General features: G+C 35.4%; 5 protein-coding genes across 5 annotated transcripts in view; 2 read left to right on the forward strand and 3 right to left on the reverse strand.

The window, feature by feature from the left end:
* Positions 1-2,881: 2,881 nt before the first annotated feature.
* LOC108573318 (autophagy-related protein 101) lies at positions 2,882-4,062 on the reverse strand. The gene is made up of 2 exons (XM_017935727.1): positions 3,890-4,062; positions 2,882-3,546 (listed from the first exon to the last, which is right to left on the reverse strand). Exon 2 carries the CDS (start codon positions 3,536-3,538, stop codon positions 2,882-2,884), a length of 657 nt encoding a protein of 218 aa, XP_017791216.1. The 5' UTR covers positions 3,539-3,546; positions 3,890-4,062.
* Positions 4,063-5,106: 1,044 nt separating this feature from the next.
* On the reverse strand, positions 5,107-6,410 carry LOC108573206 (epimerase family protein SDR39U1). Its single transcript, XM_017935596.1, has 6 exons — positions 6,386-6,410; positions 6,168-6,274; positions 5,824-6,094; positions 5,479-5,744; positions 5,293-5,406; positions 5,107-5,226 (listed from the first exon to the last, which is right to left on the reverse strand). The coding sequence occupies exons 1-6, from the start codon at positions 6,408-6,410 to the stop codon at positions 5,107-5,109; spliced, it is 903 nt and encodes a 300-aa protein (XP_017791085.1).
* A 517-nt stretch (positions 6,411-6,927) lies between these two features.
* LOC108573335 (mediator of RNA polymerase II transcription subunit 10) lies at positions 6,928-7,792 on the forward strand. Its single transcript, XM_017935742.1, has 3 exons — positions 6,928-7,049; positions 7,437-7,520; positions 7,603-7,792. Exons 1-3 carry the CDS (start codon positions 6,928-6,930, stop codon positions 7,790-7,792), a joined length of 396 nt encoding a protein of 131 aa, XP_017791231.1.
* Positions 7,793-8,179: 387 nt separating this feature from the next.
* On the forward strand, positions 8,180-12,146 carry LOC108573359 (chitooligosaccharidolytic beta-N-acetylglucosaminidase). Its single transcript, XM_017935772.1, has 6 exons — positions 8,180-8,277; positions 9,135-9,552; positions 10,023-10,469; positions 10,682-11,193; positions 11,293-11,423; positions 11,525-12,146. Exons 1-6 carry the CDS (start codon positions 8,207-8,209, stop codon positions 11,755-11,757), a joined length of 1,812 nt encoding a protein of 603 aa, XP_017791261.1. The 5' UTR covers positions 8,180-8,206; the 3' UTR covers positions 11,758-12,146.
* A 3-nt stretch (positions 12,147-12,149) lies between these two features.
* Positions 12,150-16,388, reverse strand: part of LOC108573358 (adenylate cyclase type 2) — a 15,920-nt gene continuing 11,681 nt past the window's right edge. Inside the window, exons 14-19 of the mRNA XM_017935771.1 lie at positions 15,439-15,682; positions 15,205-15,368; positions 13,376-13,619; positions 13,014-13,268; positions 12,692-12,809; positions 12,150-12,574 (exon numbers count right to left, since the gene is read on the reverse strand). Of these exons, the coding sequence (XP_017791260.1) occupies positions 12,309-12,574; positions 12,692-12,809; positions 13,014-13,268; positions 13,376-13,619; positions 15,205-15,368; positions 15,439-15,682 (1,291 nt within the window). The 3' untranslated portion in view covers positions 12,150-12,308. The remainder of the gene's footprint in view (positions 12,575-12,691; positions 12,810-13,013; positions 13,269-13,375; positions 13,620-15,204; positions 15,369-15,438; positions 15,683-16,388) is intronic.

Consider the following 16,388-nt stretch of genomic DNA (forward strand, 5'->3'; position numbering starts at 1 on the left):
TTTCAATTTCTATAATTTTCTTTAAGAGTAATATTAGAGTTCTCTCTTTTTTTTTTTTACTTTCTTTACCTCGTTTATTCAGAGTAAGTACAGTTTAAAGTACTGTTATTAGTAATGCACATTATAAATTATAGGGTGCATAGATGTTTAGTGCTGTGGTGAATCACCCAAAGCGCCAAGCGCCTTGACGCAGCTGCTTTCACGTTGTTGTAACTTTGTTAAGTTTTTCTTTTATAAATTAAAATTACAGAAATAATGAAGCATTCACCGCGATTCATTCTGAGATCTATTTTTTTTTCTTTTATTTTCTACACTTAATAGATTAGTGTTGCGTAAGACAAAGAATCATATCCCACTTACGGTTCTTACCATGATAATAAATGTAACAAATGAAACCATTACAAATAAATATCACAAGGAAGTTGCATTTTGATAGAAATGAATAATTCCACGAAAGGAAGAGTGGATGGGACGGGCTAGAAAGGGGTGAGACCTAGGTAATCGGTATTATTTGGTATATAATTATAAATTGTATCATTATATTGTAATTTGATACAGTTACGAATGATATAACAAATAATACGAGCAAATTGACTGCGATACTAGAAGATTAATATTTTAGCAGAAGAACTATCGGTAACTTGAGAATCATAGCGAAAGATTAAAGTCTACTAAATCAATGAATAATGTATCAGGATCGTCCACGTCGGATGGATGTACAGTACTCTTTTATAATATTTATTATATGCATTTTTTGTTTCTTTTTTCCAAGTTTCTTTCAGGTACGCGTTTGTTTAAACGACGCTAATCTGTCAGGTTGTTTAGATCTTAAGTACAGTCAGTATTGTGATGTCAAGACTTTATTTCACGCGCTTTAACAAAACAATTTATCGTATGTTCCCAGTTCCTCGTCACGCGCTGTCTTAAATTTCGTTTCTTTGTACATATACATATATACCTTTTCCATCTACATACATTCACACATTGATTATCCACAATGACAAACTGTCTTGCAGAATACATACGCACACACACATATATTCCGATGCGTTTTGAAAAGTAAAGAGAATGATGGATAAATCTGAATAATTTCGTAGAGATGATTGATTCAAAGTATTTACGTAAAATAATTCGTTGTAACGTTTACAGTATTAACGCCCATATAAAAATATGAAAGACTGATTTTATTCGGAACCGTCTGTTCCCAAACGATTCGATACATTTCTCACGAGGCACAAATATTATTTGCTCCTCTTTCGCTTCTTTCCTCTTTGTCAAATAATACATGCATACGCATATTTTGTTACGGTGAATTCGATTTGTCCGGAAGACAAATTTTGCATTTGACTACTTGCCGCAAAACTATTTCAATTTCTAATATTTCGAGATAGTGTTCTGCTGCAAATATTCCTTTCGGTTGTAAAAGTTTTATACGAAAGCATGCACTCTTCGAAATTACTCGTGTAACACATAAAGTAGACGAGTTATCTGTATCAGATTGACACAGTTGTTATTTGACAAGTACTTTCCCGCTGAAGCAACAATTTTAAATTCAGAACAAAAATGTCATAAATATCTAAATATATTTTCCATAGATCATTCTTGTAATCGTTAGAGATTCCTCTGATATATATGTATATACAATGAATTACTACCATTATTTCATTATTTCTTTCCCTGTTTACACGATCACGAAATACTTAACCGTTAAAATTGTCTTTGATTGTTTCTTCGTTAAACATTTTTTAACAAGGTCGAAGAATGAAAAATTTCTTCAAAATTCCCTTTTTAATTGCACAAATATAGATACTAAATACATAAATACATACGTACACACATGTACACATACATACTATATGCGTATGTATGTTTGTATATATGTATCTATGTATATGTTTAAGTGTAACGTATGCTTAAATATGTGAATAAAAAACATGGAAATAAGCACTTGTACTATACGTTTATTTACAATAATAAGTCTAGGTTCCAGCCATATATTAAACATTTTTAAACGTGTATTCGAAATTTTTAGTAAAACAAGAAATAACAACTTTATGTGTTAAGGTAAATTTATTCACTATTAAATTTCGCTTTTTCTAAATAAACGCATTACACTGCTCTATTTACTTACAATCATCGTATATCTCTGCTACTATAAAAAAGATCTAGAAGGAAAATAAGACGAGAAATTCTTATATTTCATTCTGTTAACTAGATATCGTTATTTCACTATTTTGATAACGTCCAGAATATAGAAACGAGTCAGAATTGCAAATGATAAAGAAACATTTCATATTTAATGTATAACTGATTACCTAGAAGACTTATGCAATGGACGATATATCTGGAATCATACATACGCAAAAAAGTAACTGCTATACACGATTGGTTCCTTTGTACTATAGAAATTTTACAAATATTTCAGGTCTATACACAACTGTAGTAACATACGTATTAGCCTGTTTTCTTTTTTCGTTTCTTTCTGACAAATATTGTCGGCACACGAGTTGTGTAGACATTAGTCAGAAATGGCGGTTTTGATGTATGCATTAGATTTAGCTCTTTGCCGCGTGCGCTCGCGTAGCTTCAAGTATTTTGCATACAATTTACTCTATTCTCATACTCGTAGGCTTCGAGTCCTCTTTGCGAGTCAAACATATAAAAAATATGTAACACGGTGAATATTTATAAACTACGAAATAAAGCAAACTAAACAAGTATGAAGGCATGATGCATGTGTAAATTTAAAGGTAAACGATTTGATACGGTGAACGAAATTCCTTGATCAGCAAAGGCAAGTTCACAGTATTATTTTATCCAAAAATAAAGTTGGATTATATACGCATTGTACTAAAAAATCCTTATAAAAAGGTGCGAACAACTAAATGGACAATGTCTCTTTGATCAATTTTTTCATTGTATTACCCATTGTTGTACTCGATGGGCTAGATGTCGTAAAGGATAGTTTAAACAGATAAGGCTGTATGTCGGGATATGATGTATCAAAGATCAAATCCAGTTCGGCTTGATTTGGCATTTTAGGAAGATAATCATGTCGATTCATCACTTCTGTTATGTAAAGAATCTTATCCGTTAACAAATCTCCAACCTTTTCTCTCCATATTTGTCGTTCATGCTCTGTGGCCAATTTGATCAGTTCCAAGCGTACTGTCCAGACTTCCCATGGTATGCATTCTGGTTGAAAGGGCCAACGATTTTTCTTCTTCTGAAAGAATTCCAAGGATATTTGGCCAGAACCTGGACTATCGGTGGAACGTAAAGCTTCAGAAAAACCTGATATTTCACGTTTCAAAGTTTGATCCAGATGCACCGATGAACAACAGACATAAGTGAAATCAATAAAATCACAGTCGACATCTTGGTATCCCACTGTACCTACAGAATAGCTGCCTTCTTGCTTGTATTTAAATTTACCAAGACTTCGATGGAAAAGGACACTGTGAAAAATACTTGCTACTGCTTCATCCACTTGTCTTCCCTCCATACTTAATTCGAATAACTGAGTTCTGGCATTCATGGTGATTCCTATTCAACAAAATTTCAATACAGGGCTATAGATAAATATTAATAGATTATAATGAGAATACATAATCTAAATATAAATCTAAAAAAAATAAATAATCGAAATTTTTATCCTACTTTTGTGCTAAAATCATTATTGCCAATTTCTCGTAATTCTTTGATCGAATAGAACGGACAAAAACACGTTAAATGTTTGAGTTACGTACTGTTCTGCTTCGATAAACGTGAAACAAAATTATATATACATAAATATATACATATATATGTATATTTCTGAATGTACGGTGTAAACAAGAGAAACGAATATGAAAACAAGGAAAATGTAATTGCGTCGATTAATTCTAACCTCGTAAAAGCAGTAGTAGAATCGATGATTATCACTGAAGACTTGCTGCAATACTGGACGATATTTGGTCATCTTTTAGTTGCAGAAAATTGTCCAGTACTCCAAAAATACAATGAAGTAATCGTTGAGTAAAGTCATAGAAGTAAGTCCTTCGAGTCTTTGAAGATTTTAGAAACGTAATATTCGACATGTATACAGTCACATCGAAATAAAACGGAAACTTCTGAATACAAGTTTCTCGCTTTCTTTGGATACTTTATCCTTAATTTTACGCAACAACAACGGTTACGAAAATGTTCAACATTCGAGAAATAAGCATTGCTCGAATTTTTTAGCACAACTTAATTCTCTTTCTTTCACTGTTCGTCTTTTTCTGGGTCTTTGTTTAAATTTTGTCACTTCTTGTGATGTATAAGTTAAACAAATTCAATTTACAGTTGTAATCATTAATATCAATTGCACATTGTAGAATGGAATTAGTTCTTTTATAAAGAATTTCCTTGAACTGTCTCGATAGCTCGCACAACCATTTTCACCACCATCATCGCATTACTTCCTATTACCACTGCCACCACTATACAAATCGTTTCATCGTTCAAATTGACTTGTTAGTATCTTCAATTTCTCTTTTACATTGATCACCGGATACTGTTAATTAAAGAATCTATTCGTTGATAAACTTGACGCACAGAATTCCGCAAAATCATTTGATTTGAACCAAATTACTACAGTATTTTATTTTATCAGTAAATAACAGCTGTTCTCGCAGTACCGCGCCATTTTACATTTTCTTCGATTCCATTGATATCTGCTGAACGCTAGTCGAACTATTATTCTCCATTCTCACGAGAGGTCTACGCATTTGTACTTTGAATAAATTTATCAAATAAAAATGATGTGCAGATATCGATTAGTGAAAGTGCAACAGTTGTAGTTGAAAACGTAAAAGTTCAATTTCTTTTTTTTTTTGTCGATACAATGCAAGAACAAGTTTATTTTATTTTTGAAACTCAGAAATTTTATCATGATAATATATTTTCACTTGTGCAACCTCAAGTTATAGTTTTAAATGATCGACAAGAAAAAAAAAAATATATATACACATACACACATGTACGTGCGGCGTACATGTGCATATTGCATAAAATAAATACAATTGGGAACGAGTTTTAATTTTTAAATATTGGTATATATTACTTTAATCAACTTTCTATTCTTCATTTTACAATCTTTTTACCAAGTACTTCAAAACAAGCAGAATTAATATCAGGATACTGGTATTGAAATCCTAATTCTCTGACACGTTTAGGTACAACTTTTTGCCCCTCTAACATAATCTGAAAATCAATTGATATAATTATGAAGTGCAACAAAGAGTGATAAGATACATGCTCTGTACTAACTTTTGCTCGTTCTTCATTAAAAAGGAGTTTTAAAACAATGCGTGGTACAGGTAAAAATGCAGGTCGTCTCATTGCAGAAGCAAAGGCCTCAGTAAATTCTTTATTCGTCACAATCTGTTGATGATCTGTCAGTTATGCCTATTCAATTCATTCTTACTGAAGTCAATGTCAATTTGGATAAATTACCTGAGGTGCAACACCATTCAGTATACCTTGCACATTCCTGTTTTCAATGGAGAACAGAAACATATTAACCAAATCTGTTACATGAATCCATGGCATGTATTGACTTCCATTATCAATAGGACCACCCAATCCAAAGAAAAATGGTAGATACATTTGTTTAATCATACCACCATCTTTTCCTAGCACAACTCCTGATCTAATTGTTACTTGTCTGATAGAGCTGTCTTTTGGAAGTTCCGCAGCTGCTTCCCATTTGTGACAAAGTTCTAATAACCGAAACAATTATCTCACATTAAAATAATCTATATGGTAGATAGAGAAATTAAATGAAAATTGAAAGTTTACCCGATAGAAAATCATATTGTGTACATTTACTTTCTTCTGTATATTCCATATCATTTGGTTTATAGTAAGATACTCCGGAAATTGTTACAAAAGCATCTGCTTTAGTGTGTGATATAGCTTTAGCTAACGATTTTGTCGTTTCTACTCGGCTATTTACGACATTCTGTTTAAAACCATCAGTCCATCGACATGTAGGATCAAGTATATTTTGACCAGCAACATTAATTACGGCAGTTGTATTTTCAGGTAATCCATAACATTCCAAATCGTGCTATAGATTTCATAGGGCATTTCGATATCATCCATCATTCACTATACGATTAAATCGTTCAGCTTGTCCTTACCCATGACATTCGATTTGGTCCAGGCATGCGAGAGATACATTTACAGGTAGCACCTTTTCGAGATAACGAATTTATTATTTGCGTTCCGATAAAGCCTGTACCACCACCTAGAGCAATTACATAATCTCATCTGTAAGATAACCTATTAATCGATATTATTTCCGAAAGTTAATTTTACAAATTTTTTCTAATAGTTTTTTAAACGAGAATAAACTTGCCTATAACTACATATTTTAACGCCATATTATTGAAAGAGTACTAGAGTATTATAACTTTTAGATTTCTTTATTGTAAATATATGTATATACGTTTGCTAATAACTTTATACGTAAATTTTTTTAGATATTGAAAAATAAGTCAGTATAAGAACTAGCCTTAGTAGATTATTATTATTGACTAGATAAACTTGAGTAAAATATTTTTTAACAAATCCACATAACAAAATATTCGAAGTGTTTGCCTATCCACGAATTCTACCCTTTTTAATTCGTGAATCGTTGGCAAAGTGAACAGTGAAAAACTAGAAAACTATGAAATTTATTTTTTATAGAATTTGAGATTTAATCAGTCACGGTATACACGTACACCATACATAGAGTTTGAATGAATACGCTGCTAAACAGATAATTGCACAATGCAGAGCTATATATATATATTCTACCCTATCGTTTATATACGTACTCGCTTGTGCAGAAATCTGTGCGCATGCGTATATAAGAGTACATGAGTATATGTATATATATGTCAAGAAATACAAAAGATGGCGTCCGCTTTGGAGAACTTGGAGACGCAGTTGGAGCTTTTTATTGAAAATGTCAGACAAATACGTATCATAGTGAGCGATTTTCAACCTCAAGGACAGAATGTATTGAATCAAAAGATGTGAGTAGTGTATTTGTAATAGTCTTTCATATTCTTGTTCGTTACGATTGTATTAGACTCACTAATGAAATATCAATGAAAATATTATGTTAACTAAGGAGTGAAACACTAATATTATTGATATTATTATGCCAACACATTTGACATGTATTCGAATGTGTTACGTTTAATTTTATTAAGGTGATTATAAAAGAGAAAATATATAGAAGCTAATTGTCGTTATTTGATATGATCGTTTATAAATGAGAATACATCGAATTGAAGTTTATTATTTAAACATAAAACTTTACTACTGTTTTTTTTTTCATACTTTTTTATTTTCTTTCCTCTTCTCTTTTTTTTTATATGGTAGAAAAATCTATGTACATTCATGCTTAATTTTTTTAGTCAAGGCTTAGTGAATGGTTTGCAAGAAATAGATAAGCTTAAATCTCAGGTGCAAGATGTTCATGTACCTTTGGAAGTTTTCGAGTAAGTACATAAAAAATTGTCATAGCATCAACCTTGGCAGCAAGAAATTAAACATAAAGTTACAATTTGTATACGGTTTCAGTTATATCGACCAAGGGAGAAACCCACAGTTATATACCAAGGATTGTATAGAAAAGGCATTAACTAAAAATGAACAAGTAAAAGGAAAGATCGACGCTTATAGGAAATTTAAAGCAAACATGCTTGTAGAACTAACTAGAGTTTTTCCACATGAATTGGCTAAATACAGAGCGATACGAGGGGACGAGTGAACCCGAAAAATGAATCGTACAAAACAGCTCGCGGTATTCTTTCGTTGATCTTTTTATTTGATGCAAATCGTTTGTATAATAAATATTTATAGTATAAAGGAAAAAATATGTAATATGTTTTTATTAATCATATTCCCAGAAACATATGAGAATCATTTCGAAACGTGTAACGGATTATGGTTAAATTAGGAAAACGGTTGTTAGTTGGTATTTTTGTTTTAGACTTTGTTTTTATCGAATATGTTGATATTGAAATTTATATTAAAGGGTAATATCGATACCCCACTCCGTGATTCCCCCTCCATTCGAAGTGGAGATTCGGCCTTTGCGTCGCTAGGTGAATAAAATCATTCGAAGGAAAGCTTATCCAGTCATTCGAAAGACGAATCTGTGTTCAGGTTAAACTTGCGAAGTATGATCATTTTGTTGCTTATTGTTTTTGTTGTGCAGATTGTTACAAGTGAGAATACTCAAGATTCACCTCGGTAAGATTCACGCTATTCTGCTTGTATTTTGTTAACGTTATATTTACAACAATTTTTGCATTTGTTTTCAATCGACTTTGCCCGTTTAATGCACAGAATGTGGGACATGTCGTGGATTATCTCGTTGAATAGAACGAAGGCTTTGAAAGAATGATAAAATTTATGTGATACGAATTGCTTATTCTTACACGCGCGTATCGATGTATTTACACAACCGTTGAGGAGGTAACACTCGATAAATTATTTTTCGGTGATAAAGTGTAAATCGATGATATATCATGTTATAAATGAATACATGTGAACAATTACATTTTGTCACATGTTACTCGGTTGATATGTCGATTCGAGGCTAATGTATGATTTTATTGGAAATGAATGAATAAAAAGAGTGAGAGAGGGAGAGGGGATACGTGCGTTCTATTTTAAGTATAGTGAAAGTGACACGTTGTAAATAGGTAAGTAGGTAGTTCATAGGAGATTAGAAAATGAAAAATTGAGATTGAGCATAAAAAGAGCATACGTCAAAAATAGAAAAAGAAAGAATACTTTTCTTGTATGTGTTCTCTGCTCTCTCGAATCTTTGAATCGCAGTACGAATTGATTCTCAGTAAGTTTATAAAGATCTGATTACGTCAATAAACTGACAAGTGTCGATTGATTGTTGTATCGATTAGTGCATTATATAAGTACGGAGATTTTTACGAGCATATACAGGTATATCTGACGTATGCTTGTCTCAGTCTTTTTTGGCAAAGAAATAAGGGAACGCGGTGGTCGTGGTGGTTTCATTCCGGCTTGTTCGTTATCTGTGTATGTTGGAGAACAAGAAGAAAAAGTTGGGTGACTTTTATTTGCAGTTCACCATGGCATTACAAATGCGAGGGTGGTCTTTGCAAAAAGGAATTAATCACAAAGGACGTGAGTGCACCACTCTCGTTGGAAATGTGCGAATTATTTTGCGGCGCATCTAGTTCGTTATGGCCAAAGCCAACTGGTCACCTGTCTTTGAGTAAAAGTATGGTTCAGCTTGATCCTGAAAAAATTGCATTATCTACCGACGTAAAAACAGAAACGACGCAACTTGGATATCTTCTTGAAAAGAATATATTATTATTGAAAAACAACATTCTGAAGAATTATGGCGGGAAATCAAGAAAAAACGGCGGTGTCGGCATGCTTATTCGAATCACAGGTCTTAACGAAACTGACAACATTAAACTAACTTTGGACACGGACGAAAGTTACATTTTAACTGTAACACAAGTGGAGACATCGGTGAGCGCGCACGTTAATTATTTTTAAACAACAAAAAAATTTCCGCTGGTAGATACTTTGTTCTTCTCAATTTCGTTATGTCTTGTTATTGTAGTGAACGAAATATTAATATTCGTAGTAATATTCGTGTTTTCGAGTTGTTAGGAACAGGAAAACCACGCGAGAGCTTTTATACGACAGGGTGTTATTGATGTTGACTATTAAGAGAAGAGTAGGGGTGGGGATTATATTGTTATCGTCAAGGCGTTGTTTTTCTAAAATCGTTGTGATAATACGTATGATTGGGCGAAGCTGGTTGTTTCGCATTTCGAAACAGGTTTTTAATTTGTCCGTTGTCGTCGTGGGGAATCTATTTTAATCGGGAATATCGGTAACGTAGGTACGGAATAAGAGATTCTAAAGGATGACCGACAGAATACTCGGGGAATAACCGCATCTGTATTTTTGTTTTTATTTTATACGATATTTAGTTGTTGGATGTCGCGATTACGGCGAAATCGTATTTCGGTGCACGACATGCCCTGGAAACTATGAGTCAGATGATTATTTTCGACGACACACTGGAAAAGATTCAGATTCCAAACGAGATCTCGATTACCGATGGACCTGTATATCCTTACCGTGGAGTTTTACTGGATACCAGTCGAAATTTCGTCGATAAGGCAACGATATTACAAACGATCGACGGTATGTCCATGTCCAAGTTAAATACTTTGCATTGGCATATAATCGATTCTCAGAGTTTCCCCTATGAGAGCAAAACGTGGCCTTCATTTTCCAAGTTCGGTTCTTACACGCCTGAGAAGATCTACGATCAGAAGGATGTGAAAGAAATCGTTGAATACGGACTTATCCATGGAGTCAGAGTATTGCCAGAGTTCGATGCACCCGCCCACGTGGGAGAAGGATGGCAGTGGGTAATTGGTTTTCCTTCATTTCAAGTTCTCTCTTTGGGGAAAGTCAAGAGCGAGCGAGTCAAGTTGATCGAGTTAGTTGGTAATGTATAAAAAAAAAAAAAGGAAAGGGAAAAGGGAAAGTAAAAGCACGCGAAAGCGGTAGCAGGAAAAGTTTGAAAAATAAGCAGAACTACGTTGTATTTTTTTTTTTTTATGACGATTTTCACTTGCAGGTTGGAGATGATGCGCTCGTTTGCTTCAAAGCGGAACCCTGGCATAAATACTGTGTGGAACCACCTTGTGGTCAATTGAATCCGACCAATGAAAAAGTATACGAGCTTCTTGAAGGAATCTATAAAGATATGCTGGAGGATTTTCAACCGGACCTGTTTCATATGGGTGGGGACGAAGTGAACATAAACTGTTGGAATTCTTCGCTCGTTGTTACAAACTGGATGAAAACTGTGAAAGGTTGGAATCTGTCCGAATCAAGTTTTTATATGCTTTGGGACTATTTTCAAAAGAAGGCATTGGAGACGTTAACGATCGCAAACAACGGAGAGCAGATACCTGTTATTCTATGGACCAGTGGTTTAACCAACAAGGAGAACATTAAATATTTGGATGCTTCGAAATATATCGTACAGATTTGGACAACCAAAGATGATCCTACCCTCGGTAGTTTGTTACGGAATGACTTTAGAATTATTTTTTCGAATTACGACAGTCTCTATTTGGACTGCGGGTAAGTAGATATTTTCGAGTTGTATAGTTATTTAATTAGTATTTAATCTCGATTCGTTCCTCTGATATTCGCCTCGCTCGCGTTTAATTTTTTTCTTAGATTTGCAGCCTGGATAGGTCAAGGTAACAATTGGTGTGCTCCTTATAAAGGGTGGCAAAAAATCTACGACAATTCCCCTTTGAAAATACTCGGATCGCAACGTCTCGAAAGTAAAAAGAATCTTATATTAGGTGAATACCTTTTATTATATGTTCTATCGAGAAGCACACAACTCGCGCGTGCGCGCGCAGAGTGTGAGTGAGTGAGTGAGTGAATGATTGAGTGTTAACAGGCGGCGAAGCAGCTCTTTGGACGGAACAGGCAGATAGCGCGACGATAGATGCGAAAATTTGGCCTAGGGCCGCGGCACTTGGTGAGAGATTATGGGCAGAACCAAATTCAACATGGATACATGCGGTGCAAAGGATGCTCAGGCATAGGGAACGATATGTGAAAAGGGGAATCACCGCTGAAAGCTTACAGCCCGAATGGTGTTTGCAAAATCAAGGTCACTGTTACTCGTAACAAGCAGAGCATCCCTCTGTGTTTCCCTCTTTTCCATCTACACGTGCAACACATCTGTGATTTTGTCTTCCGCGTTTTGCACATATCATTTTGATTCGACCATCTTTCCTCTCGGAGGGGACTTTTTTTTATTACCTTTACAGCTCGTTGCGTTACAATCACGAAAGTATATACATACGTAAATTACGTTAGGATCGAGGAATAATGTTATTTTAATTGTTCAGTCGATCGATTTATTATTCTACATATTTACAAAAAAAGACGAGTCGTTCTTCGTTCGATGTCGGATCATTTTTACCTACCTGTTACCGCACGTAAGGGTACTATAATACTACTACTTATGTACACATGTAATACCGAATAAACGATTAAGGAATTTTGTAGTCACAAACAATAAAATAAGAATTTCCGTACGATCGAGTCACATTTTGTATCGTGTTAAAGTGGAGAGAATATTGCAAGGCGTGATACATACGATTAAGAGGAATCAAGGAATCTAAGTGATGAGATCTAACGAACTATTAATATCAAATATTCCTAGAATTGTTAACTTAATAGCTATCTTGCTTGTCGTCGAACGGAGTTTTCACAAAATACGTTACCAAGGTTCCTTTCCCTTTCACATAAATCGGCCCTCGACAGGTCAATTCGTAACCGGCGGCTATCAAAATCTTGGCTGTGTCTTCGGTGACTTGAAGTTTTCCCATTTCTCCGCAACTGTCCATTCTCGACGCTACGTTCACCGTATTACCCCAAATGTCGTATTGAGGTTTCTGCGCTCCAACTACGCCTGCTATTACGGGCCCGTGATTCAAACCTTGCGGAAAAAGAATCGTACGTTGTGTATATGTGTTTTACAATCTCACGTGAAAACAAGTATAATTTCTCGCGGGAATAATCAGACAGACACACACAGACGCACAGACGCACACACCTATTCTCAATTTGAATCTTTGGAAAGATTCTTTGTTGATTTGGTCTAGAATGGTCATCAAAGCGAGAGCAAATTCAACAAGAATGATAATATTGTGATCTTGCTGTTTCGAGGGATCCTAAAAGTTAAGGGATATAAATAATCGTAAGAATAAAAATGTTCGTTGATAATATTGATACGATGATTTCGATATAAAAAAAAAAAACTCTGGAAACACTCGGGTACAACTGTTTCTTTCTTTCTTTCTTTTTTCTCTTCACTTAAATTCGTCGAACTCGAAAACAACGATCTCTGTCTCTGTCGGTCGTCATCTTCTTTTTACCTTTCTATCGGTATCTTCTTTCCCTGGACTGAGGCCAGAAGCAAGCATATAAGTACTACCGATAGTTTTAATTTTTTCAATTCCGGAAAACTTTGGTTTAAGTAGCAGTTTGTCAAAGTCACATATTATCTCGTTTAGAAGCCTTAGACACTCCAGTCCCTGTTTGTTTATATCAGTTTCGTCGTAGAATTCCTTGTAATTCGGAATGGACGCGAACATCACAGCTATACTGCTGTACCTCTCGTGATAGAGATCCTGCGGAAAAGAGAGGTGCGAAAGTTTCCGTTTCGTATAGACTCTATTATCGTAGAGGAGAATAGCGGGTAAGTAAATACGGTATGTGAAAGTTATATGAAATTCACCTGAGTTGTTGCTCTGGCGTTTGTTAAGAAATGCTCTGCCACGTGACCAGGTAATATGTTCTCTAGAAGAATCTTATTAATACCTCTCATAGTTTCTACCTCGTCCTGTTCTATTTTCAGTTTAGTTTGCCACAGAAAATCCGTTCTCGAAGTGTACTCAATTTGTCTGTCCAAAACGTGCAGCACGAGGCAGACAAGTGCTAGCAAGTAGCCGATTTGATAGAGATAATGAATGCCATAATGTCTGTGGAATAGAATAGAATAGAATAGTGTTAGGTCATTCTGAATAGAATAGAATAGAATAGTGTTAGGTCATTCTGAATGTGCCCGCAGTATTAAGCTGTTCGTTTAATGCTAGAACAACCAAACCCGTCAAAATCTGCTGGACTTCTGCTGGAATAAACAAATAATTATACTATACGCTCATTCTTTATACAGTATACCTAAATATTAGGTTGCTGCATAAGTTCTGTCCGCTAGAGTACGTCTTCTACAAATACGACTTTTGTATACAGTTTGTACTTACCTCAAACTATGTATTTCCCATCATTATTTATAACCTTTTCCCATCTCTGTGAAAGTTGCATTATGCCTCTTTTATAAAAATCTTGGGATTTATCACTAAAAAAACTGTCTATTGCACTTTTTACGTCCTCGAAAGTTTTAAAGTTTTTTCCATTCGAATTATTTTGCAGTGCCCGGAAAAGATGAAAATCTGTTGGTGTCAGATCTGGGGAATATGGTGGGTTGTGGAATAAGTTCCTACTTCAAGTCCGAAATTTTCTTTTGCGTTGCCGTCGCCACGTGTGGTCTTGCATTGTCGTGCAGATACAGGACGCCCTTTCGATTAACAAGTGATGGTCTCTTAATTTGCAGTTGCTGTTGTACTCTTTCTACTCGTTGCAGCCTCTTTTAGGCTCTGGAATGACTGTCAACATTGACGGATCCGTCGAAGCGATAACACGAGCAGAGTGTTTATATGTATAATAGAAACGAAAAAGCGGACAGAACTTATCCAGCAACCTAATAAACCAGAAGGGAGAGAATATACAGTAGTGCACACATAAGTGTCAGCATTTTTGCACACTTAAGCGTCCGTCGCTATCCCCACCAATTCTTGGAAATGGGACATCGGAGTGGAGTTTGAGCGTGCTGAGTGAAACAAAGTATGTAATTCGATATCGACTCCTGAATGTGAACAACCGACACTTGATATATCGGTATCCCACTCAGATACATCTCCTCTCTTTTGTTTAGTTATATTCGCAGAAGTCATCTCCCCACTTAAGTGTCTACATTCGGGCTTATGTGTGCACTACTGTACTACGTTTAACTCCAGTTGTTCTAGTGTTAAAAAGAAAACATATCCTTACTGAGGTCGTTGGATTTTTTTCGACCCATCGTCTTCTTATTTTTTTAATAACTTCCATTGTTATCGAGTTTATGCTCTCTTAAGGTTACATTAAAAGTTTATCGTTCTAAGCTCATATGGCGTGCTGGTAACAAAAATTGTTGCATAGAAGGTCTCTGGGTCATTTCTGACCCAAAGGCTTTAAGTGTACAGTCGAACGAAGGAACGCGCTAGGGTTGAACATTTTCATTTGAAATAATTCGAATCTTTACATATGCTCAATTAACGCTCTTGTAATTGGCAAAAGTGTATCGAACATTGTGGAAATTATTTTAAATAAAAATGTTTAATTTCAACGGAGTTACGTTTTTTTCTTTTTTTTTTTTTCAAAATGAACCGCGTAAAATCGCGGGAACTTTCCGGATGACCTGATATTATTCAAAATCCTATTTACACGGGAACAATTATTTCTACTTACTCGACATTTCCGGTCACGTAGTACAATGGTGCGATCGATAATTGAGAGAAAGCAACGATAACAGCCGTTGCCGATAGGAACATCGCGCAGAATTTCAGTAAGAAATCGACGCGTAAATGCGTCCAGCCTACAATCAGCGACATCACCGTGGAATATATGTACAACTGAAAGAAAGTATCAGCTGTATTTGTCGCCTCGAATACATCTGCAGCATCTTAATACAAAAATACGTACTGGTAAAACGTAATATCCATCGTTCATCTGTTCGACATCGATCAGACTGAGGATGGACGAAACGGTGGTTAGAACCACCGTAATTAAGTACACCGTTATTCTGATCGGTACGCTTAAAGTTAACCGACCACCGCTCGGTACATTTCTATCGTAGATTTTGCATCTGATACTTAGCCAAGATGATACGGAAAGGATTAAGAAAAGGAAGAAACCGGGCAGGAAACAGCTGTAAACTATGACGCTTCTGTAATCAAAATAAAAAATATCATTCTCTGCTATCGTAGTTTACAGACTTACCGTCTGCTGTTCTGAGAGGAGAGTTCTTTCGAAAGACGTTCGATTTTTCTGGACGACGAGGAACGAAATTAAATCGTAATTAATCCCTTGCCTTGTGATTTCATTCGTAACTCCTCGTAAATACTCGGCGAAAAGATGTACATTTAATATTAGGCGTAGAAGTAAGTTCATTCCGACGAAGTTCAGCTGATTACGTGTGGCGGGAAATGAAGGGAATCGTGTATCTGTGGAGAAACACAGGAGAAACTGTGACTGCGGACCGCAATCAACAGCAACTCCTGAATTTTTCAAAGGCGGTTATCTGGACAACGCAGACGTAAATTAACCCTTATGTCAATAACCGGGTACCCTTTTGCATAATTCTCACTTAAAATATTCTATCTTCCAGGTAAAAGATTTAAATATCCGGCCAGATCGTTGTTATTTGGCACAATTCCTATCCGTGTTTGCCTCAAGTTTAGAATTTTGTTGTCAGAAAACTACTAAACTTGGACGATAAAGTAGACGACAATTGTGGTTATTGACACAGGGGTTGATACTGCTTCAGACACGCTCGCTCGAACAGGTATGCAGGGGCAAAAGAGCTGATTTTCTCACTGGATTGGGAACTTCTGCCGCATGCGGCTTACTCTCCTGACATGACACCTTCGGAT

Source organism: Habropoda laboriosa, unplaced genomic scaffold, assembly GCF_001263275.1.
Source record: "Habropoda laboriosa isolate 0110345459 unplaced genomic scaffold, ASM126327v1 scaffold134, whole genome shotgun sequence".
Lineage (NCBI taxonomy): Eukaryota > Metazoa > Arthropoda > Insecta > Hymenoptera > Apidae > Habropoda > Habropoda laboriosa.

Excerpts from the sequence above, each read along its gene's own strand:
- LOC108573335 (XM_017935742.1), top strand. The coding sequence starts at position 6,928 with ATGGCGTCCGCTTTGGAGAACTTGGAGACGCAGTTGGAGCTTTTTATT. Across the intron at positions 7,050-7,436 it reads AATGTATTGAATCAAAAGAT|TCAAGGCTTAGTGAATGGTT; the intron begins GTGAGTAGTGTA and ends TAATTTTTTTAG. Across the intron at positions 7,521-7,602 it reads GTACCTTTGGAAGTTTTCGA|TTATATCGACCAAGGGAGAA; the intron begins GTAAGTACATAA and ends ATACGGTTTCAG.
- LOC108573359 (XM_017935772.1), top strand. The coding sequence starts at position 8,207 with ATGATCATTTTGTTGCTTATTGTTTTTGTTGTGCAGATTGTTACAAGT. Across the intron at positions 9,553-10,022 it reads TAACACAAGTGGAGACATCG|TTGTTGGATGTCGCGATTAC; the intron begins GTGAGCGCGCAC and ends TACGATATTTAG. Across the intron at positions 10,470-10,681 it reads TGGGAGAAGGATGGCAGTGG|GTTGGAGATGATGCGCTCGT; the intron begins GTAATTGGTTTT and ends TTTCACTTGCAG.
- LOC108573318 (XM_017935727.1), bottom strand. The coding sequence starts at position 3,538 with ATGAATGCCAGAACTCAGTTATTCGAATTAAGTATGGAGGGAAGACAA.
- LOC108573206 (XM_017935596.1), bottom strand. The coding sequence starts at position 6,410 with ATGGCGTTAAAATATGTAGTTATAG. Across the intron at positions 6,275-6,385 it reads GTTAAAATATGTAGTTATAG|GTGGTGGTACAGGCTTTATC; the intron begins GCAAGTTTATTC and ends TAATTGCTCTAG. Across the intron at positions 5,745-5,823 it reads ACAATATGATTTTCTATCGG|AACTTTGTCACAAATGGGAA; the intron begins GTAAACTTTCAA and ends TTCGGTTATTAG.